A 23,096-nucleotide genomic window follows, 5' to 3' on the forward strand; every position below is an offset into this window, starting at 1 on the left:
TTGTTGAACCGGGTCCATTGATCGTTTGAGTGATAGATTTTGAGCTTTGATTCATCTACGATAGGATCGCAACAAAATGAAAAACAGCTCAAAAAGAACTTGAATACGTGCGAAGTCAAAAAATTGTCAAAATTTCCTTTCCCTCTCCGCTTTTCCCCACCTGTCTTCGTCACGTGCTGTTTTCACTTGATTAGTTTTTTCACATTTCGAATTCGAAAAAACTGAATTTTCAACGGTGTTCTAATTTTTATCGTGAAAACTATAAAGTAAATGAGTATATTAAACAATTAGTGACGTTGTATTACGATGGACGATTCCAAAATCGGCGATTCTCTGAAGAAAATCAAAAAACTCGAAGAACGGAAATCCATCGGTGATACTCTTCTACCACAAATCGATCGTAAGAAAACCAAACATTCGTTACGAAAAGAAGTTTTGAAAGTTCAAAGAAACAAGAAAAAAGAGAAGAAAGACCGACGGAAACTACGAGATGAAGAAGGCCGAGAAAAACAGGTACCAAAAACTATCGAATCCTGTAGAGAAGCAGATTCTACCGTATTGACTGATGTGCCCGAAGACGTCATTAATGAAATTAATCGTGACATAGAAACCGACGAATTAAGTTCTTACTTCAATAAGGAATATGAACCCAAGGTACTAATTACGTTCTCAGAGAACCCCATCAAAGCATCTCGACGATTCGCTCTACAGTTATGTAAAATAATACCGAACTGTATGAGAATGGGACGAAAGGGTACCTCTATCAAAGGTATCGTTAAAGACGCTATCCAAAAGAAATTTACCGATATTATTGTGATAAATGAAGATAAATTTGAACCGAATGGTTTATTATTAATACATTTACCCGAAGGACCAACGGCGTATTTTAGATTGAGCAATGTGAAAACTTGCAATAAGAAGCAAATGAAAGAAATCACTTATCATCGTCCAGAAGTCATATTAAATAATTTCAATACCAGATTAGGTCAAACAGTCGGCAGAATGTTGGGTTCAATATTCCACTATCAACCGGATTTCAAGGGTCGAAGAGTAGTTACTTTTCATAATCAACGAGATTATATATTTTTCCGACACCATCGATATAAGTTCATCAAAGGAGAACCTGCGCTTAGAGAATTAGGTCCACGATTTACCTTGAAATTACAATCATTACAACGTGGTACTTTTGATTCCAAATTTGGCGAATATGAATGGAATATATTTGGTAGAAGGCACGAATTAGAGACTAGCCGTAGAAGATTCTTCTTGTGATTTATTTAATATTGAAACTTTTTGTACATTTCGCCCCTGTAATTGTTTCTGAAATAAAAGAAAATATCTAAAAAGTGAAATTGGTTTTTATAAACGTTTTATTGCAAAATCATAAACAATGGTTAATCTTTTATTCTATCGATCTGTACAGCTTTAATTTCTTCTGAAAGAGGAATCCTACTATCACTCGGATTAGGATATCCCTCTACGTATCTAATCCAAGCGTTCGAATCTATTAAAGATGGATATAGTAGTTGATTTCTTATATTATTACAACCGCATTCTTGTTCGTAGGTAGCAAATAGAAGAGTTAACATGATTATGATTCCTCCGGCGCAGAAAATAATCAATCCGAGAAACTGACATGTTTCAATTTTTTGATTAAATGCAATAGCTTTTTGATCTAGTATTTCTAAATTGTGCTTAATACCTACTACCGGGTTTTTTAATGGTGTTAAATTAGCTACTAAAATTATAATTATACCAACTAATAAAAAAAGTATTCCAGTCATTATGCTTATCAAAAACCAACAGCTTCTTCGACGTCTGCCAGGCTCGACAATGAATTCAAAATCATCCTCCTGAAAACAGCATCCGTAAAGATTAATAAAATGATATTCTGCGAGATGAAATTTCGTATTCGAATTTTAAAAATTACGAATGTAATTTATTACCATCAAATTTTCGCTGTCGTAAGCTGTTTTGTTGACAGGTTCGTAGAAATGATGCAAATAACTTTTCACTCCATAATAAATCGATGATGTGAAAGGTTTCTTATTTTCATCCAATGTAAAACTTACAAATCTATTGGGTTTTGTTTTTTTGGTAACATTTTCATTTTCGTGATTAATTAAAATGCTTTTGGGTTTTTTACTGTCGTTGTATTCGTTCACATTTCTTTCGTAATTGCTATTTACATTCGCATTGCATTGCTTTTCCAAATGGTTTATGAAACAATCGTCGTCTTCGAATTCGCATAATTTTTTTCTTGGATCATCTTCGTCGTCGAAAAAAAATTCCCCGTGATTTTTATATTGTTTTATTAATGTTTCTGCAACCATGATCAGTTTGTGGACATTTCTTCAGATTTTCTGTTGAGAAAAAAATTGAACTCGTTAGATAAGTTGATTTCTTGAACAGTTTTTCTGTTAGATATGGTAAAATAATTTTTAAAAAAATTCATGCAAATTAAAATAGGTAATGATTAATTTTTTTTTATCATTTTATAATGAAATTCGATCAGCTAGCTTTTGTAAATATGCAGCAATTTGAACGAACATTTTTTTAAAAATGTGTAACATGAACATGAAACTAAAAGTTTGGTATTTTCATTCAAAAAAATTAAATAACACCCACTGCATACATTTAGTTACCTGAGAATCTTTACCTACATTGAAAAAACACACCACACGACAATTTTAGAACATGAAACACAGTGGTACAATGAGAAAACTTTTTCCAAATAAATTATATTTCAATGAACTCCTATAATAGGAAATGCAGATAATATAATAGGAAGTCGTGATAGTGTTTGTCAAAGGAAGCGCACTGTACTCTTGATATTGTTTTCTTACGTGTGGGTGTTGAATTCTTTATGTACTCGAGAATTAATAAATCATATTTTCCGCCCATAAGAAATTTAAAAAAAGCTGGCGTTTTTCATTTAATTTCAAATAATTTGAAAATTTTTCTATAATTAGTACATTCATATTGATGAACCACGAAGCATATATCTATAAAAATAATTCTACAGGTGAGCCAAGAGCGTTTCACACACCCTAATAATTCAGAAAATTTAGTTGTCAAATTCCATAAGTAGGAACAAAATAAAGCTTCCAGTAGCTGGCTATGGATTAATTACATACCTACATGAAATAACGTATTTATAAAATTACATACCTAAGTAATCGGAATTAAATTTACAGTAGACGAATTAATAATAAAAAATGTAAAAAAAGCACACACAACAGTCTTATTACAAACGAAACAGAACGGTTCGAAGTCCGCCATTCGACTAAGGGTTGAAACTTTTAGGCGTGTAGGTTCAGTTTCTATGGTAACCTTATTCATTTGACTTTCAAGTTTTTGTTTACTTCCTAAGAGGCACGTATAGGGTTAAATATTTTTGCAATAATTTTAGAAATGTTGGGTATAAGAAAAGATCATTTTCAAATTTTTATTAAGCACATTCTTGCGCTAGAATGTGCGCTATTTCAAATACCATTGACTCGTCGAAAGGGTGCAATTTTCAACGAATATTAAACCGAAACCGATTAAATGACATGCGATACCGCGATACGCAAATTTACTCTGAATAATTTCATTTCATCTAGTAGAATTGAATCTTATAGAGTACCTAGATAATAATTATATGTATCTACAATACGAATTGAGGCATTTACAAAAATAATTCAATGTATGCTTAAAATTTCATTATGCGAAAAAATTCAATGGACACTTGCGAGTTTTTTCCATAAAATATTTATTCCTCGAAATTTTCATCTTCAAATTCATCGTCTTTATTAGAATCGTATTCGTTTATGTTATCTATGAAACATTTCAATATTAAGATGCGTTTTTGCCGTTTTTGGTTATGGTTTTTCATCTCCATAATTGGTTTTTTGTAACGTTTTTTGGTTATTTTGGTTTTTTCATTTTTTCTCGCTATTTTTAGTGTAAAACATTGTGATTTTCAAAAATAATTGAAATTGGGTGAAAAAATCAAAATAAAATATAGGTACCTACGTAAAAATATTCTAAAAAAAATAATAATAACTCATTTCAAAATTCAGATCAGAGTTCAAATTATTTGAATTTCAGAAATAAAAAAATGAAGGTTATAAAAAGAAAATAAGTAGAAGAAAAATTGCATGAAAAAATGTAAAAAATTAACCAATAATTATTGAATTAAATTATTATTGGTTTTGGGTTAATCTGAAAAACACAATTTTTCAAGAGTGAGGATCACTTATGGTTCTTATTTTAAGAAAATCATTTTTGATTATTATAATTGGTTTTTGGTTACAAATGAAAAGCCTACTCGAAGAATGAAAAAAATTTATTATTACTAAAGAACAGCTCAAGTTTGCGTGTAGGTATTTGAAAAAAATTTAAAAATTTAACATGGGCTACACAAACAATAGTACCTATAAAGAAACGAAGGCGAGTCTTTTTCGTAGGTACTTCTGATAAAATTCCAAGAGTAGAGAATACAATGTAAAAATATAAATTGATGATCTAGCAAAGTCCAAGAATTAAACACATAACCTAACGTCAGAGGGGCGACATTCGCTCTGCAGAGTTGACGACAACGACTAACGAAGAGAAAATTTAAATGATTTTTTGTTTTTTTTTTTGGTTACGGACTATGGTAGATGGTTCAAATTGGACACTTCTAAAGTTACTGCTGAGCGGGTCGCCTTTGTGATTTATTGCAGTTCTTGTTAGTTGTAGCTAGTGAACTTGCCCAATGAAATAAGCCCTTTAAACAACGTTTTAAGCAACTGAATTTTAAACAACCAACACTGGCTGAAGTTCTATCACATTCTGGTTCATCGAGCCGCCACTTTACTGGGCCACCTGACACCATTTGTGGTGGTTGTAACATTTGCACAGTTTGCACGGGTTTTTGCAAGCCTCGACGATTATGGGAGAGGGACGATGCGGCTTCTGGACTGGACGGCACACCTATTGCGGCATTGCTCGAAATTCTCATACAACCATGTGACGATTGGGCTTGTTGTAATAGTTTGAATCCTTGCTGAAATCCATACCGTTTCTGTAGGCATCCAGGCACAAGACATTTTGTGTCCTGCGAATTAAAATAGAGATGAAATAATAATGATCTTGGTCGCAAATTGGAAAACATTAACCTTATTTTGTTTTGAATCGGCTTCTTGTACTCACTTTACAATATACGGCATGATAGCGTATAGCCGTTATCACACGTATGCAAAATACGCAATCATCCGCAGGCACTTTGCAGTGTATCAAATGTAGGAATACTTCTTTTACGAGTTGGCAGTCAGATATTGAGCAGTTCGGGTCTCGGCATTTCCGCTGGTACACGTGCACCACAACTCTAATGAATCGTTGTATTTCTAGCTTCAATTCCTGCATAACACAAGTCATGCAACAAGCTGGTTAATTTTCTGTATTGAGGTATAAAGCATTATTAAAATGACAGTACGTACTTCATGGTTACCGTCGTCTAGATCTATAAGCAATTTCATTTTATGAGGATGGCCTTCTTTAGTGAAAGAGGAAATACAAAGGTTGAAATCCTGCGAAAGAGAACAAAACTCGTAAAAATTACGAGAACCTATATCCAATATTATACTAATACTTCATATGATGATCATGCCCATCAAAACCGAGAACTGGCCATACTTAAGGAACGCTCCTCCGTTATACACGCATCACACGGGCACCTTCTAAACGTGAACTGCTCAATGAAAATGAAAAATTAAAAGCATTCATCCATTATTCACTGAATGCAAAATCTGAATAAGTAGAAGTAGAACTACACAATAGGCGCGCCAACTCTCAGCAGGTTGCCAGACAAAAGACGACTTATTGGCGATGCTCGTTATTTTTGCGATTTTTTTCTACATAGGTAGGTACTCCTATTATTGTTCTGTTAGAAATTTTAAATCAATTTCAACGGCTGAATATATTTTTGACTGAGATGAAAATTGAATAAAATTCCACGACTTGAATGAGTTGAACTTCATTAGTTAGTTGATTCATTGCTATCACCAACCAATTAAACTTCAATTTCAAGTTGGAATTAGGAAAGCAAAAAAAATCTGTCAAACTTTGAGTCTTGAAAGTACATATATACTGAAAGTTTGCATTGCAATCATAGAAACTGTTTAGCGCTGAGAAAAAATCTATTCATGCCAAAACCTACTGCCCAATAAGCTCGAAGCTGCTTTCACGTACCATAAATTCACGATTCATTACACCTTCCAGTCGAATTCAATCATTTTTAAAACAACATAATCATCTTTATGTTAATTAATAAAACAGTATTTACATTAATAAGTAATTACATGATGATGAATCCGCTGATTTATCCTAATCTTGTATCAAACGAATCAACTCTTGGTCCTTGGGCTAAGTAGGTAAGTACTTAAATTTTCATTTCCCCTCAAAATCTTTACCTTTTTCATTCAGAAGTACTTATGCTTCCCTCTTTACTACTTATGCTACCTTCTTTAATGCTTCCTTCACTCGCGGATTCCTGCGTTTGAAGTGACTGTTCTTCTTCTTCCTCCATTTTGATTTTCGATTGCGCTGCGTGATGGGCTGAACAATAAAAGAAAATCAAGTAAATAGGTTTCTTCAACGAAATCTAAATTACCTATATGTACTCGATAAAATTTATTCGGCATGCGCTTACCAGCCCACCATTCTTTCAAATGAAAATGTCTAATAATGTATAAAATCACAGCGGCGAGAAGAAGCAAGAATAAAGTGAAGAAGAAAACAATCTTCAATATTTTTGCTATCGAGGATGATAATGTTCCTTTTGTGAGCAACGGACAAGTTTTACGAATTTTTCTAGCTTCAATTAATGTGTCATTTGAACATTTTTCTTTCTCTATGCAACAAAACAATTTAAAAAAGTAATAGTCAATCGTAAATTATGTAGGCATTAACGGAGCCAAATTAAAGGTACAAAATTACGAGAACAAAAATCATTTTAATCATATTTTTATATCCATGAGAAAGACCAATACGTACTCTGGTGGAAAAGATTGAATCTGTTATTTCTGAACAGATCTAATCCGATCGAAACTCTGGTCCAATCGAATTAGCTCTAGAGATAGGGAATGTCCAGAGATCTGATCATGATCAGATCCAATCATTTTCCGTCAAGTAGGTATACGATTTTTCAAAATCACCGCTCCGCATACTTCATCTCGAGGTTAAACAGCTTATATCACTTACGCGTTTCCGGAGCTGGAAAACACAGCAACGTATCGAGTCCTTTAATTTCCATTTCTTTAGCATAATACTTGAGTAATGTGCAGTCACAAAATCCCTCTGATTTTCTAAGGAAGGCATAATCTGGCGGCTCCAACTGTAATTCCATCAAGTAGCAAAACCGTGCCACCTCTACCAGCTTCAATTTATCGAAAGGATTACCTTTCCCACGTAAAATTTTCAACGGTGGTAGAGGAGAATGGAATTTTGGCAACTCTTCGAGGTAATTATTATTTACGCTTAGCTCCTCCAATTCATCACACCAGTGAACATCAAGAAATCTGTAGAGGTTATCGTTAACGGAGTATTTCTTCAGTGCTTTCGGTAATACCCACTGATGATTGCTCTCTAACTCAGATGCAGAAAAATCAAATTCTTCTAAATTGGTTAGTTTTGAAAAAACGTCCAAGGGTTCGCCACCGGGTCCACCATAGCTGTGTCTTCTGACATACGCGTTTTCGCGAAGTATTAACCGTACCAACGTATCGGCGTAATCCAACAGAAAATATCGTCGTAGCTCCAAATTAGGGTTTTTTGATAAATCTACAACCTTCAATCATAATAGTACATTAGATACCTACTTATTCACTTCAATGAAGAAGAAAGAGAAGGCTAAAAAACACATTTTTCACGATTTTAAAACTAAACAGATTTGAGATATTTTACTTGAATATCGGCGGGTAACTTTGGTATTTCGTGATAATTCAAATTCGTGCAATTGGCAAGAGATAAGCCATCACCGGTTTTACCGTGAAGACAACTTCGACTTCTTGGTACAAATGAAATGGTTAATATCAATCCTGTAGCAAATTTATAGTTTTTCTTTTTAGGCATACATGAGCACATACACTGGGAAAACACTTTTCAAAAATAAAAAAAAATACGAACATCGAAAATTACTAATACCCACCTGCGATCAATATCCCATTATTCATAATAATTTCAACACGCGAAGTTGCAGCAATTAGTGGAGTATCTCCAGGAAAATACTCACTTATCTCGCACATTGATAACACAATAATAAGACTGTAGACTGAAAAATTCACGAAGCCAGTAATATCTCAAGCCACGGTATCAGAACAAAAATGAAAACGAATCATTATTAAAAACCTATAATATACGACGATGCATAATATTCTACCAATATATTACAAAAAATTACAAAATACCAATACAAATAAAATTACGAACTCAGAGAAGGAATATAAGACAAAATGTTCAAAATCGAACGATCTTTTCGAATTTACAAAACGAGCCATGTAAAAAATATACTACAAACTAACTCGTGCAAAAATCAACGTTACTTCAATCCACACCTCGGAACCGAACTCGAGGTGGCATTTTACAGATACATCTGATTCATCATCGAATACCCTTAAAACGCGTATTTAGTTCTCATATCTTCTAGTTTCTTAGCAACTTCACCGGGAGTTTTATCCAAATCTTCTGCGATACTTTTCTGTTTAGCAGCTTCGATCGAATTATATTGTTCGCATAAATCACCATCGATGACATTCTGAAAAAAGTACATAATCGTTAAATTCCGTTCAGTTTATCTACTCTGAATAAAATTCATCCATCAATACTCACTTTAACCGGATAATAATACGATCTGAAGGATAAATGATCTCTACCGCACAACGGTGGATTTTCCGCTCGCATATGCATTTCTAAATTCTGGAAGAAGTCTTGATCTTCGTGTTGGGTAAACGGTACGAATACTCCGACAGTGCCACTCAACGTGGTATACACCAAGGATTCGCTACCACCAGGAATAAGGGTAGCTTTTTGCAAGGACATGCAAATTTCGCCGACGTGAAAATTGGAGATAAAATCGGCTTTCTGCGAAGCTCCGTTCAACAATCCTCGATCCCATAGAGATTTATTACCGGTCGGATCTTCGTCTACTTCATCCGATATCGAGCTAGCGATTCTTATAACAGCGACGTTACCGAATTTATCGGCGCAAGCGACCGTATTATAGTCGAGAGTTGTCATCGTTGTAATCCATCGTGGTTGAGTGTCGTCGGCGAAAATAATTAGCTGATTTTCCGCTCTTTTATATCGAACCATGTAGACGCTTTCTTGAACGTCACTAACGTAAATACGCGTACCCATCGATTCGATGTTCACGATTAAATTAGGAATATGTTTATTTTCGCATTTACGCAACAGTTTCTTTTTACCAATATCGTACAATCGCAGTAATCTGCCGACGCCAACTAGAACTCGACCTTGAAAAGCGCATATAGCTGTTGGGACTTCATCGACCGGAGTTTTGTGTACGAATTCTAACCCAGTACACGTGGAATTCACCTTATAGGTGTACAAAAATCCACCATTGACTTGTCTAGGATTCAGCTGTAAATCTTTAGCCACACCCAGTACTAAAAATAATGTATCCGGATACGTATAGAATCTGACTAAACCGATACTAACGACGGCTTCGTTTTGCTCGAAACTGATGATTTTTTCAGTCCGGCCTTCGATCGGTTCCAAAATACGAACTACCGAAGCCCACATTCCAGGTCCAGCTTTCGGAGCGCCGAATAAATGTTCCGGTAGGTCTTCGCTCAAAAAAGCGTCAGCCATTTCTTTAGCCAGCTCTTGTTCTTCTTCGCCGGCGGCTTCTTTCATTTCTTCGGCCATCTGTATACGACGTTGTTTTTTCGTTTCTTCCGTATACGCGTTGTGTTCAGTTTCGACGATTATCATGTGTTTCGTCTCGGGGTGTATGACGAATTTACGCGGAGTGTACTGAACAGGGAATGAAATTTGATTAAATACCGCTCCGAGTTTATCCAAAGCAAGAATACGCAATGTGTTGGTCGATATGGCTACTATGCCTTCGGGACATTGCTCCGATGAGAAACCGGAAGCGTATTCGAGACTTTCGTACGATAAAGGCGTCAAATGGAAACGATTTTGGTAATAGTAACTCAACCACGTACGACTGGACATGGCCAATACAGCTTCGCTGCCTTGCATATGGATTCTGAACAATTTAACCGGTTTCGTACCCAAATATCTCGTCCGGGTGTCGCCGATATTACCAGTAACGCTGTCTAATATCGTACGTAATAATACGCCGTTTGTTAATCCTATATTCAGGTATAGTACAGAAGGGCCGACAGGTTCTTCGTTCATGCCGTTGCTGGTTTGCGGTTCTTGGGAGCTGCCAACGCCCATTTCTACAATACATAATGATTCGGCAGCGGCCGGTAATGCTTGTGTGTCTACTTGCGAAAGACAATCCTGCAATGATATGAAAAAATCTAGTATGAGTATGAATTTTTCGGATTTTCAACTATGTTAAAATTAAAACAGTGACTGCTGTAGCACAAAACGAAATGAAATAATTTCTTACCGATGGATCTAAAGAAATAATTCGAACAGTGTTGTCAGCCAGGCCCACTGCTAGAAATCTGGACATTTGTTCTCCAGAAGGTGCATTTGCTAAAGCCATACATACGACATCTGCAGCCATTTCTTTTCTTTCTTTGTATTCGTTCAATTGACCAGTCTGAAAAATTCACATTTTCGTTATGAATCATGTCGAAAATACATAACTTGCCACCGGAAATGAAAAGTAGATATGTAGTAAAAATTGAGAAAATGTTGAAGGGTGTTTGGAGAAAAATTAAAACGTCAAAGTAAAGGAGTTAGATCTCGAGACTTTTTCGGCGATTAAGACTCCGAAAAGGCGATAAGAACTTTCTGTGGCACGAAAAATATACCGCTGACAAATATTGCATCAAACAGCTAACACTATTTTGTGCTAGCAAATGCAATTTAATTACTTACCGGATCCATTTCGAAGTACACCAATTCACCACCGGTCAAAGCAATCACAACTTGACGTTGATTGACAGCACACTTCAATATCTTCTTTTTACCAGGGACTTTCCAGTCGTGCATTCTTTTATCTGATCTTATATGTCTGACACCATCAGGATATACCTACATAATCGAACAAAAAAAAAAATCATTTCAGTTGATGTTCCATAAATTGAAAATGCAATAAAAAAAATACTAACCTGTACAACAGCATCTTCACCTAACGCAGAACACGATAAAGTGGGCGTCGTACCCAAAAATCCAGAATCAGAGACTTCTTCTACGGTTTCACCAATCGACAATACCAGCGTAGCGTTTAAAAAAGATACAATAATGTAGGCATCGAACTCCTCTGAAACAATTCAAAAATATTGCCAAAAATCACTACGAAAATCGCATACACCAGATGTTGTCTCGAGTCATTCTTGAACGTTCTGATTTTAAAACTATCTACAACGGCACCAATGGTTTTTACGCTCAAACCGCACCTGTAAAATAAAAACACTGGTGTTTTGATGGGAATTTCTTTGAAACACCAGTTTTAATTAATCTTGTCACGTCAGATGGGGAAAAAACATTCGACATCAAATCAAACATTCACGAGTCGATTATTGGTCCACTTAAACGGCGTGTTTTCGCGTAATAAAAATGCTAGATTAATATACTAACCATCAATACGTCTTTTGACAGTCCATACAGCATTGGGAGCACCTGGTAGTTCAGAAACAGCCATTTCGGATACTTCTAATCCGTGTCGTAGAACTCGTACAGAAGATCGAGGTCCGCGACCGCAAGCCATGTAAAGCTGAGGAGTATCTTCTCCAGCTGTAAAACAAAAAAATCAACCGATGAATTCTGTTTCTATAAACTTATTACTTTTTCACGAGTTTTCAAATAATAATCAGATCCGCAGGTTAAAATCACCAGTGTGAAAACACTTCAATGGTAATCGTGTAAAAATTGTCATCATGTTAAGTACGAATACTATCAAATTAATGCAAGAGATCAGATCCGCAGGTTGAAATCACTTTTTACATCAATAAAGTTCGTGTAAAAATGTCATCATGTGAATTATAAATAATATTATTTAGAAAAAATATGAATATTAAATCAGATCCGCAGGTTGAAATCACTTTTAACATCAACAAAATTCGTGTAAAAATGTCATCATGTTAACTAGAAATATTATTTAGAAGAAATATGAATATTAAATCAGATCCGCAGGTTACAATCACTTTCAAAATCAACAAAATTCGTGTAAAAATGTCATCATGTAAATTATAAATATTATTAAGTGGATGTGGAAGTACGAAATCAGATCCGCAGGTTATAATCACTTTCAAAATCAACAAAATTCGTGTAAAAATGTCATCATGTGAACTAGAAATATTATTTAGTATGAAGTACGAAATCAGATCCGCAGGTTAAAATCACTTGTAACATCAACAAAATTCGTGTAAAAATGTCATCATTCGTGAAATACAAAATTGCTTTCAAATAAAAAATCTTAGCGCATTCAACGCGTCTCTACTTAACTAATCACATAAATAAAAAAAATCAACTGTAACGCACGTTTCCACTCTAAAAAACTATCATCGCGTTAGCTAGAAGGATATGCATGCGTATTAATTTACCAATACAGTTTCAACCAGCATCAATAATGAATACCAGTCACACGTTTGCATTGGTACTCTTGTAAGGCTAAATTACAAAAAACCCACCTAAATCAGCCACATGGCAACTCAGTATAGGCGACAGAGATTCCATCTCATCAACCAAAACTAAATTACGTAGCTGTCTCGGAGCGAAGAAAAACGTATCTCCTTCTTCGAGGGGCATAGCAGAACTGAATTCAGGTTCGTCATCGTCATCACCCAGATGCGCAATTTGATACAAATAACTGCAAAAAAATGTCACATTTTACTCGAAATTCTCAAATAAATGTGTAGAGAGTAAATAATACTTACTGATTTCCAAATTCTGATGCGACAAATAAGAAACCAGTTTTCAAAACACATAAAGACGTAGCAACAGGAACTGTGTCGAAGTATTTTAGCTTAATTTCGGTAACCATTTCGTCGTCAGTTTCCAAAGTTACTTTGAAAATATCCCCTTGCTCGGTTTGAAGTAAAAAGAAAAACATTGATTTGGTTTTATGCGTAGCTGAACATACAAATATCATTCCTCGTTCTGGGTCGTCTAAGTCATTCTGCAAATTGAATAATTCGTCGTTCGTAACACGATTTATCGCAAATACATACATGTAAAACTGTTAGCTCGAAAAATCAGTCGAAGGTAAAATTGATTTCGACATTACGTATTGAAACGAGCTATTCATGTAGCGCTACTTCGACCACATTACAACGAAAAAATATAATGTGGAGATACGTAACGCGTAGAGTCTAAATAGAAAATAAAATTACTCACTCGTCTTCGAGGAATAGGGCATCGTATATCGTGCTGATCTCCGAGATTTTTATAAGTTAGATAATTCTCCGAACAAATAAGTACTCCACTGGGGCCATCTTTATCGCCCGGTACGGATATTAAAAAATTAGCATGTTCTTCGAGCGGTTCGCTGTATTTACGAACGACATGATTTAAACCTAAATTCATTTCGTAAAACGTCAAAGTTTGATGAGTTTTTAGAGCAGCTTCTCCAGATGGATCACTATCCGCTTCTTCGTAATCTATTTCTAAGCAAGCAAATAGAGGGTTGTCAAAACCTACATCGACGCCAACCATATGATACACTAAAGTACTGCTTTTATGGGCTTCTAACGGTGACGATATAGTTAAACGCGCTTCAGCGTCACGATTCAAAATATAGACTAATTTTTGCTTCTCAATGGCACCTGCAGAAAGAAATCACGTAGTAATGTAAAAACTAAAAAGTTACATTGGAATACATTTTACAGGGATATATTTACCTATCATAACAGCTCGCCCTTTCGGATCAACAGCAAGATATTGCCCAGGTACAATTCGACGGCATCCACTTTTACCAAAAGTTTCTTGATGAACTTTTTCCAACATATTTTTCGTTGGATTATACTCCAAGATAACAATTCTACCAGAATCTGAACCAACTACCATATAATCTAAAAGATAAAAAGATTTTATATCAAGCTCACGATATACTATCAGAGAAAATTCTGATCGAGTGACGTTATCACTTACCTTTACTTCCACCGGTAAGTCGAAAAGACATCATAGAACGTACGATACCGAACACTTCAACTGTCAATAGAGTGTGTACTTTACCAGTGTTTGGATCTGGTCGTAACAATTCAAGTATTTTTCCTCGAGAAACCAAAATTTCTTGAGTTTTACCTCCACTGAAGTTGCCATGGACGGCTTGGACAACGCCGGTGGCACGTTGTAACGTTAGGTGGTACAAGAACATCTTGATTCTGTAAAGACAATACGTATGAATAAAACAGCTGAAACATTTGTTAATAAAGTATAAAACTTGTCTGCTTACCTTTAAAACTACAAGTTATTATTTAATCATAATTGGAACTTAAAATTAATCATAAAAATAATAAAACACTAGATATTTTTCGACATTTCAGTAGCAAACGCCGGAAATTTTCACACAACTTAAAAAAACAACGAGACAGTGATGCCAAATTGTCTGGTAACGTTATTGTAACGTTGCCAAGTCTGTTTTCATTACTGATTCGAAAAACGAACGACGACTGACGATGTGCAAAGTGAATCTTTCCCTTATCACTGTGGCACACAGGATGAAGGACCCCCAACAAATACGTCTAGTATTGAGGCTGCAACCCCTGGTGCAGCGCTAGTGTCGATATTAGTGATAACAGTTGAAATAGGGGTCTGATGTATTGGATTATATAGCAAAATTTTGAATTATTGCATTATTTTATAACTGAAAGAAGTAAAGACTTATTTAAATGTAAGCATCTTTAGTAGAATTTCACGCCCTTTCATAAAATGTCAACAGAAAAATTCTACGTGCAATATTTTCAGAGATATTGAATTTCAAAGAATGTTGAAATTCTATTTCTTCGTCATCTTTTCTATATTTTAGTAATAATATTTTAAAATAGTTGATACCCAACCTGTGAAAATGAGTTTTATATTTCAGTGTGAAACAGGAGTACATAATTTTGAATAGATATTTGATATTTGTTGTTTTGTAAGAGAGATAACAGCTCTAAAAGCATTCACTATCACTTTCACTTCACTAACATCAATTTCTTTCATCATTAAAGATTTTGTAAAGTTTAAACTGAAATTTAACTAACAATCAAATTAAAAATCATGAAAATACACGAATAATACGAATATAGAAATAAAAAAGCGCTAAATCAATTAAACTGAACTGAATCACAAACTTTGAAATTCAATATCTCCGAAATTATTTCACGTGGAATTTTTCTGTTGACATTTTATGAAAGAGCGTGAAATTCTACTAAAGGTACTTACATTTAAAAAAGTCTTTACTTCTTTCAGTTATAAAAAAATGCAATAATTCGGCATTCTCCCATATAACCCAATGCATTAGACCCCTATTTCAGTTGTTATCACTCTTATCAGTATTTTTAGTTCCAAAAGTTGCAACCTCAATTGCGAATTTTTGATAAAAATTTAACTCTACACTGTCTATATTAAAAACAAACCGTGATGGGAATGAGGACGAAAGACCCCCAACAAACTGGATGGTGTAACTCGTGGCAACGCTGCGCGCGGAGAAACGAGAATCATAATAGACCGGTGGACGTGCATAGTACTGAACCGCATGAACGGTCAGTTGAATGTAATGTTACCAACCTACGTTAGTTGAGAACTGGAATTACTTTCAAACTTTTTAAATTTAAAAAAAAAGAACACATAATTAATTAATAATGGGAGTGGGACACATATTCCGGAAGTGAACCTTTGTTATTCAAGTTGCTTATTGGATGTTTTTGAAGGGAATTAATAATTATGTTGTTTAATGTTTTTTAAATTCTAAATTGGAAACAAAAAAGTTATAAAGTAAATTACATTTATTTATTTTGATGAGATGCGAGGCATTCTACGAGTATGAGTCAGTTAATTTTGCATTTTGAAAAATGTACCAAATTTATTATCCTCAGTTTATCACACAGAAAAATTTTCAGATACATACCTAGAACCTACCTATACCTACATACTTATTAGCAATAACTTTACTTAATTCTCAATCTCAACAAATTTTTAAAAAAACAGTCGCATGTTTGAAACTGAAGTATTCGAATATTTAAATCATAGATATTACATATTTTTGAAAACAGAATTCGAATTGCAAATACATATCACACTTGATGTTTTCGAAAAAAGTTTTCATTTTTTGTTCCAATCCAAGCCTACCTCTCGTACTTCACCCCTTTTTTGATTTTATAGCTGCTACTCAGGGATTTGAAAATTTTCGGCTAGTTATAAATGTTATAATTAATAGATATATGTAATTTAAATTTGATTTAAAATATTTTTTTTTATAAAATCGCAATTTTTTAGTATTTTTTGCGCTAAACTTGAAAAAAATTGATGAATTTTTCATTTTTATTCGTATTCTGAACTTTGTCTGGATTTAAAGAGTCTTTGAAGGCTACGACTGATTAGGTATTTTATTTTTGAAAAAATGGGCAATATTTTTTGAAATTTCACAGAAATGGGTTTAAAATGGTGCATTTTCAGGTTCGTTATTGTTATACACAGTTGAATAAATAATATGTACCAAGAAGTGTAGGTAGGTTAGGTATACATTATGTACACGCATTTGGACAATTTAGTTTTGAAAAAATTCAAAAAAAAAATTACACTAACCTTAACCCTTGACCTGAAAAAAATTACGGTAATTTTTTTCGAACCCATGACCAAGAACCCAAATTTTTAATTTTGGGTAATTAACCTGTAACTGTTAACCAAAACCTTTTTCTCAGGGACCTTCAGGAACCTATTAACCTTTAACCGAATTTTTTTTTTCGGTTCGCATCCCTGACTGCTACTTGAGCTGCTGTGTCTGTGTCCAAACATCCAAGAACTCGTTTTTTCTTGTTGTTGTTGTTTTTTTTTTTTGAATAGATAATGAGGAAAACTACGAGACTTTGAAATATCCGGAGCTTTGTAGGTACCTACCTAAGTATGTACAATAGCCATTTTTTCAAAAAAAATAATCAAGATCATTACGGCCAGCCCAAGAAATTGACTTTTGTTCTTTCAACTGTTTTGTGGAATTTTCTCATTATAGATTGGCAAATTTTGATTTCTTCAAAGTTCCTTTAGGCCTATGCTTTATATTCAAGACTTAAAGTTGAAAACAGGGCACATCTAATCGAAAAAATGATAATGACAAAGGTTGTTCAATGTTCAACATGTCAAGTACTAGTAGAATACAGGGGTTTCAAATGCTAACTACCTACTTTCGCCTACCTACTTCCTTTCAACTTGAGTAGGTAAATGAAAGTAAAAAATTAGCATTCAAAACTTTTGCATTCCAGTAGTACTCCGCATTCTAATAAACAACTTTTGTCATTATCATTTTTTGATTACACGAGCCCTATGCTTGGAAAAAAACAAATAAATAAATAAAAATTCTCTAAAAATCAAAATTCGTCAATTTAAATCAGCTCAAAAGTGACAAGTCATCTCTTTTTAGATTTTTGGCGAACGTTTGAAAATTCAAAATTGACGTTAAGGGTGATTTGTGCTTTTTTGAAAAAAAGTACGTACTTGATCAGTAAATGAACCGATTTTGGAAGAGACACTTCAAGAGTCAAGAGTGGATTTTTGACCAGCCTTTTAGAACTCCCCACGAGAGCGAATTCTGCCATTTCCAGCCATTCTGGAGCCCCCAGCGCGATTTTTCAATTTCTCCAGAATTTTGAATGCTTCAGAAGGCGTGAATATGAAGATTGGGCAGCTAAAAATCGAGTTGTGTGTTTTACTCGAACTGTTTAACGAATTTATTCACATTTGAGCTGATTTTGGATGTGACATCTAAAGAGCAATTTTTTTATCAGCTTTTTTCATAATAAAACTTCCAAAAAATCAAAAGTTTCCTGTTTGCGAGGACATTTTGAGAGCTGGCACGAACCGCTGTATAGAGTTCAGAACCACCCTCCCCCCCCCCTCAGTTCGAATTTCACTGTTTCGAATCGTTTTTGGAAACAGGGTGATTTTCCGAATTTGTCCTGTTTTAATTATGTCATATGACAATGACCATACCATCATATTCAAAGCAGGACAAAGTCAGAAAATCACACTGGACGCTCCGAAAAGAGCTCGAAACGGCAAAATTTGAACAGGGGGGGCTGATTCTGAACTCGATAAAAACGATTAGTGCCAATTTCCAAAATTTCCTCGCAAACGGGAAACTTAATTTTTTAGATATTTTTATTATGAAAAAAGCCTGGTCAAAAAACCACTCTTGAGATGTCCCTCCCAAAATCGGCTCAAATGTGGATAAACTTATTTAACAGGTCGAGTATAACACGCAATTCGATTTTTAGCTGCCCAACTTCATATTCACGCCTTCTGAAGCTTATTCAAAATTCTGGAGAAATTGAAAAATCGCGCTGAAGGCTCCAGAATAGCTGGAAATGGTGAAATTTGGATTTGGGGAATAAATATCACAATATCAGTTTTAGGACTTACTCGTATTTTGATCATTTTTACTGATCATAGTGCGAACTTAAAAAAAAAAAAAACATGAATCACCAGAAACAGTTACCTAATTTTCAATTTTCAAACTTTCGCCAAAAATCGAAAAATCAAGCTGGGCAGCTGAAAATTTGGTTCTGGGGGGTTTAGACCATGCTCTTTCCAAAAATCGCGATCCTGTTCGAATCGGATGGTGACACCTCAAGAGGTTCCCTTGTCAGTTTATCACATCAAAAAATTTTCGGATACTTACTAGCAATGATTTTACTGAATTCTCAACAATTAATTTTTTAGAAAAAATAACATACCTATTTGAAAGTACATATTCGAATATTTAAATCATATTATTATGTAGTTTTGAATACAGAATTCGGATTGCGAATATCTCGCTTGAGGTTTTCAAAAAAGTTTCACGTAATCGCTTTTTTGGTTTTTATGGCTGCTACCTACTCGAACTGCTGCGCCTGTGTCCAAGCATCCGGGAACTTTTTTTATTTTTTTGTTTTTTTGAATAGGTAATGGGGAAGACTACGAGACTTCGAGTTATCTGAAGCTTTGTAGGTACAACAGCCATTTGCGAGGGTGAAAACTATTTTTAAGCTTTTAAAATTTTAAGTTTGGAAATATTTTTTTCAGGATGTTAATATTATTTTGATTTAAAAAAAGAGAACAGGCTCACGAGAGGGCGAAAGCTCTAAACGAATTCTAAAAAAATGAAAATTCATCGATTTTGGGCTAAATTTCACAATGAACTCGAATTTGGGGTCAATTTCACTTCAATTACCAATTGAAGGGCTAATTGTGAAAGTCGCCTTAGTCATTTTTTTGTACACACAACTTTAAACATTTTTTTTTCATATTTCATCAATTTTAAAGGGAAAAATGAGTATTGTAATGCATTCTGGGATAGTTGAAGATGTTTTTTTAACACTTGACCATGAAGTTTTTACATTATCACTGAAGCAGGACAACAATGTTTTCATTGATTATGTACAAAAATCACTGCTGACTAAGGCGACTTTCACAATTAGCCCTTCAATTATAAACACCATGAATCCCTATATTATAATGTTGACTCCAAAATCCACCCCTCTCAACAGAAAAATATTTTTTTGAAAAAATGCTTCAAAATGCTCAATGATAGTGTAGTGATGAATTCGTCTGCCAAATTACAGCTTCATTTTTCATTACAACCCAAGAAATTGATTTTTTTTAAGTTCCAACGCAGATTTCAGATAGTAAAATAAAGCCTACTACAGTTCATACACTGTACCTCCATATTTCTCGTTTCGATGAAAAACTGACAAAAAATGTGTTTTTTGGCTGTATTTTGGGCTCAAATCATCAGAGTACGCTGGAATTTTGTATGTGAACCCACTGAAAGATTATTGATGCGCCTGTGAACAGTTTTTTTTCAAAAAGTTTGTTTTAGTGGGAGAAGGGTGAATTTACTGAATTTGGGGGTTAATTTTATGATTGGGATGCGGGATTGATTTTTGGGATGCAATAGCATCGAAATTTGAGTTTAGCGACCTTAAATGAAGGTGGAACCCATCTTTTACTGATCATCTCGGAGTATCTTGACCCAAAATAAATGAATTTTGATTTTTTCGAAATTCTTATTTGCTCTATTTTAAGCAGAGGACTTGTTCAATCGGAAAAATGATAATGACAAAAGTTGTCCAAAATACCGAGTACTAGCGGAATACAGCGGTTTTGAAAGTTAATTTCCTACTTTTATTTACCTACCCAAGCAGGTAGAAAGTAGGTAGACGAAAGTACGTAATTATAATTTGAAATCCTTATATTCTGCTATAGTACTTGGCATTTCAGACAACTTTTGTCATTATCATTTTATCGAATAAATCAGTCGTTTTCTTGAAATAAGGCAAAAATGAAAATTCAAAATCTATTCATTTTTGGGGTGATCAGACATCCATGTACGAAATTTCAAATTGTTCTGATATTTTCAGTTCAAAATAAATATAAACCCAAGAATCACATTTTTCGTGAAGAGGTGTTTCCTCTAAATTGATGAATTTTGATTTTTTCAGAGTTATTTCTTTCTTCATTTCAAGCATACAGTACCTACCTACATACCTACCCACTCTGTTTATTTGAAGTTGATAGGTGGGGTTTAACAATGTTATAAAATAATTATTTACTTTGAAAAGGTACTTCCAGTAAAATTTAAAATTACTCTTGGATTTTTTGCAGTGTTTCATGCGCATACCTACAATAAACATTTCAGTAGGCTACATCTCACGATTCCCTTATTCATTTAGCGCCAAACAGCGCATTGTTACGACTTACAAGTATTAGGAGAATGTTTTCTTCATCATGCAGTCATCACCAATATCCGTTCTAAATGTGTAGCCGCTAACTGCCTTCAAGGACACTCAATCAGCTGGGCAAGGGAATTTAGACAGGGGTATTTTTTTTACTCGTCTACTATAGAATTGACACTTTAAACCTACAAGATTTACGAGCTATAAAGTTAAGGTTTCTTTCTCTTTTTTTTTACCAAGAATTGACAGTGTAAACTACGATCATTTGTGTGTTCATGCACAATATTAGGCACGTATGTTTTTATGCCGACGGTTGGGATCATTTTAGTAATCCTGAACATACGTCATTTTTTAAACTGATTTTTACAAGTGTTCAAAGAGACTTGAATTTTTTTTTAACAAGGGAACCGGAACCATCACCCCACATGATAATCTCCGAATTAAATCAAACTTGAACTGCTTGAAGTGGTGGAAAGAGGACCTCGAGAAACCCCCATCCCCCAATTTTCAGCTGATGAAGTTGATTTTTCGATTTTTGGCAAGCATTTGTAGTTTTGTGACCACAGGTAAAGCCAGAGGTGTAACGATTACGATTATAATCGATTATCTCCGATTAATAATCGCCGATTATTTATAATCGGCCGTAATCGATTAATCGCCGATTAATCGGACCTTTGGGTAATTTTTTTAAATTAATCCAAATCTTGATTTTATGTCTTCCTTTTGGTTTTAATTTGTTATTTGATGTTTCATATTTCCATTTTCTCTTTAATCCTTTCATTACAATTACTTTTTGAGTAAAAAAATGAAAATGAAAATTGTTCAGATAATGGTTCAGAAAACATTTATGGCGATGACTGACGTCACTCAATTCCAACCAATCATGGAACAGCAAATTTTTTCGGCCGAATAATCGCCGATTAATCGATTATCCTCCGATTAGTCCGATTATTTTGGGACGAAATGATCGATGCAGCATCGATTATAATCGTTACACCTCTGGGTAAAGCTGTTCAATTCAGAAAACGGGGAAAAATTACAAATAATTATTCATCTCTTTATCGTATCAAATTCCAGAGCTCAAATTTTGGCCAAAGGCGGTCTTCATATATGATCGACCCTACCATCATTGACCGGATCAAGCAATTCGACCAGAAAAAAGGATTTTTCACTATTTTTTCTCATATTTTCTGTGAATAAGTACGAAGAAGTACGTTTTGCCTCATTATATGAACTTCAGCAGCTGAAATTTTTGTCGAAGGGTCTGTGCTTGATACCTAATTGATTAATTACTACCATCGGCCGTATCTGGAATAATCATGAGAAATCGAATTTTTTGTCCATCTGGTTGCTAATTCAAGCTTTTGGAAAACTTGAAAAACCAGTAAAATATAAATCAGCTCATCTAATGGAGCTCAGATTTTGGCATAATAACATCATCGTCCAAATCTGGCTGTCCGTTCAAAAAAAACAGTTTTTTTTTTATTGCTTGTGAAAAAAATCGATTTCAGATGATAATTCCAGATCCGGCCGGCGGTAGAGTCCAGTCGATTAGATATCAAGCATAGACCCTTCGGCCAAAATTTCAGCTGCTGAAGTTCATATAATGAGGAGAAACGGACTTTTTCGTATTCACAGAATATGAGAAAAAATAGTGAAAAATCCTGTTTTCTGGCCGAACGGCTTGATCTGGTCAATGATGGTATAGGTCGATCATATACGAAGACTGCCTTTGGCCAAAATTTGAGCTCTGGAATTTGATACGATAAAGAGATGAATATTTGTAATTTTTCCCCGTTTTTTGAATTGAACAGCTTTACCTGTGGTCTGTGGTCACAAAACTACAAATGCTTGCCAAAAATCGAAAAATCAACTTCATCAGCTGAAAACTGGAGGATGGGGGTTTTTTGAGGTCCTCTTTCCACCAGTCCAAGTTTCATTCCAATCGCAGATTATCATGTGGTAGATTCCCTGTAAGTACAAGTAAACATTTTCCAATTCGTTTTTTCGTTTTTTTCTATTTCTTTATGGAAGAAGTAAGAACACTAAGTACTA

The 23,096-nt window shown here is 34.4% G+C and overlaps 4 protein-coding genes across 6 annotated transcripts; 1 reads left to right on the top strand and 3 right to left on the bottom strand.

The window, feature by feature from the left end:
• The first annotated feature begins 155 nt into the window (after window positions 1-155).
• LOC135836171 (probable ribosome production factor 1) lies at window positions 156-1,352 on the top strand. The gene has a single exon (XM_065350814.1). It carries the CDS (start codon window positions 307-309, stop codon window positions 1,270-1,272), a length of 966 nt encoding a protein of 321 aa, XP_065206886.1. The 5' UTR covers window positions 156-306; the 3' UTR covers window positions 1,273-1,352.
• Window positions 1,353-3,621, bottom strand: LOC135836172 (neurensin-1-like). Of its 3 annotated transcripts, none has more exons than XM_065350815.1 (3): window positions 3,172-3,621; window positions 1,947-2,363; window positions 1,353-1,853 (listed from the first exon to the last, which is right to left on the bottom strand). In XM_065350815.1, the coding sequence occupies exons 2-3, from the start codon at window positions 2,331-2,333 to the stop codon at window positions 1,395-1,397; spliced, it is 846 nt and encodes a 281-aa protein (XP_065206887.1). In that variant the 5' UTR covers window positions 2,334-2,363; window positions 3,172-3,621; the 3' UTR covers window positions 1,353-1,394. The 3 variants fall into 3 exon arrangements, with proteins under 3 accessions (XP_065206887.1, XP_065206889.1, XP_065206890.1); XM_065350817.1 differs by lacking the exon at window positions 3,172-3,621 and adding an exon at window positions 2,646-2,779; XM_065350818.1 differs by lacking the exon at window positions 3,172-3,621 and adding an exon at window positions 2,664-2,726.
• A 146-nt stretch (window positions 3,622-3,767) lies between these two features.
• Window positions 3,768-8,304, bottom strand: LOC135836168 (uncharacterized). Its single transcript, XM_065350812.1, has 8 exons — window positions 8,174-8,304; window positions 7,930-8,063; window positions 7,228-7,813; window positions 6,677-6,877; window positions 6,438-6,582; window positions 5,466-5,555; window positions 5,179-5,385; window positions 3,768-5,083 (listed from the first exon to the last, which is right to left on the bottom strand). Exons 1-5 carry the CDS (start codon window positions 8,268-8,270, stop codon window positions 6,443-6,445), a joined length of 1,158 nt encoding a protein of 385 aa, XP_065206884.1. The 5' UTR covers window positions 8,271-8,304; the 3' UTR covers window positions 3,768-5,083; window positions 5,179-5,385; window positions 5,466-5,555; window positions 6,438-6,442.
• Window positions 8,305-8,359: 55 nt separating this feature from the next.
• Sf3b3 (splicing factor 3b subunit 3) lies at window positions 8,360-14,725 on the bottom strand. The gene is made up of 12 exons (XM_065350811.1): window positions 14,585-14,725; window positions 14,281-14,513; window positions 14,031-14,201; window positions 13,528-13,955; window positions 13,068-13,309; window positions 12,822-13,000; window positions 11,770-11,925; window positions 11,301-11,452; window positions 11,068-11,223; window positions 10,631-10,786; window positions 8,854-10,518; window positions 8,360-8,779 (listed from the first exon to the last, which is right to left on the bottom strand). The coding sequence occupies exons 2-12, from the start codon at window positions 14,504-14,506 to the stop codon at window positions 8,639-8,641; spliced, it is 3,672 nt and encodes a 1,223-aa protein (XP_065206883.1). The 5' UTR covers window positions 14,507-14,513; window positions 14,585-14,725; the 3' UTR covers window positions 8,360-8,638.
• Between the last annotated feature and the right edge of the window lie 8,371 nt (window positions 14,726-23,096).

Source organism: Planococcus citri, chromosome 2, assembly GCF_950023065.1.
Source record: "Planococcus citri chromosome 2, ihPlaCitr1.1, whole genome shotgun sequence".
NCBI lineage: Eukaryota > Metazoa > Arthropoda > Insecta > Hemiptera > Pseudococcidae > Planococcus > Planococcus citri.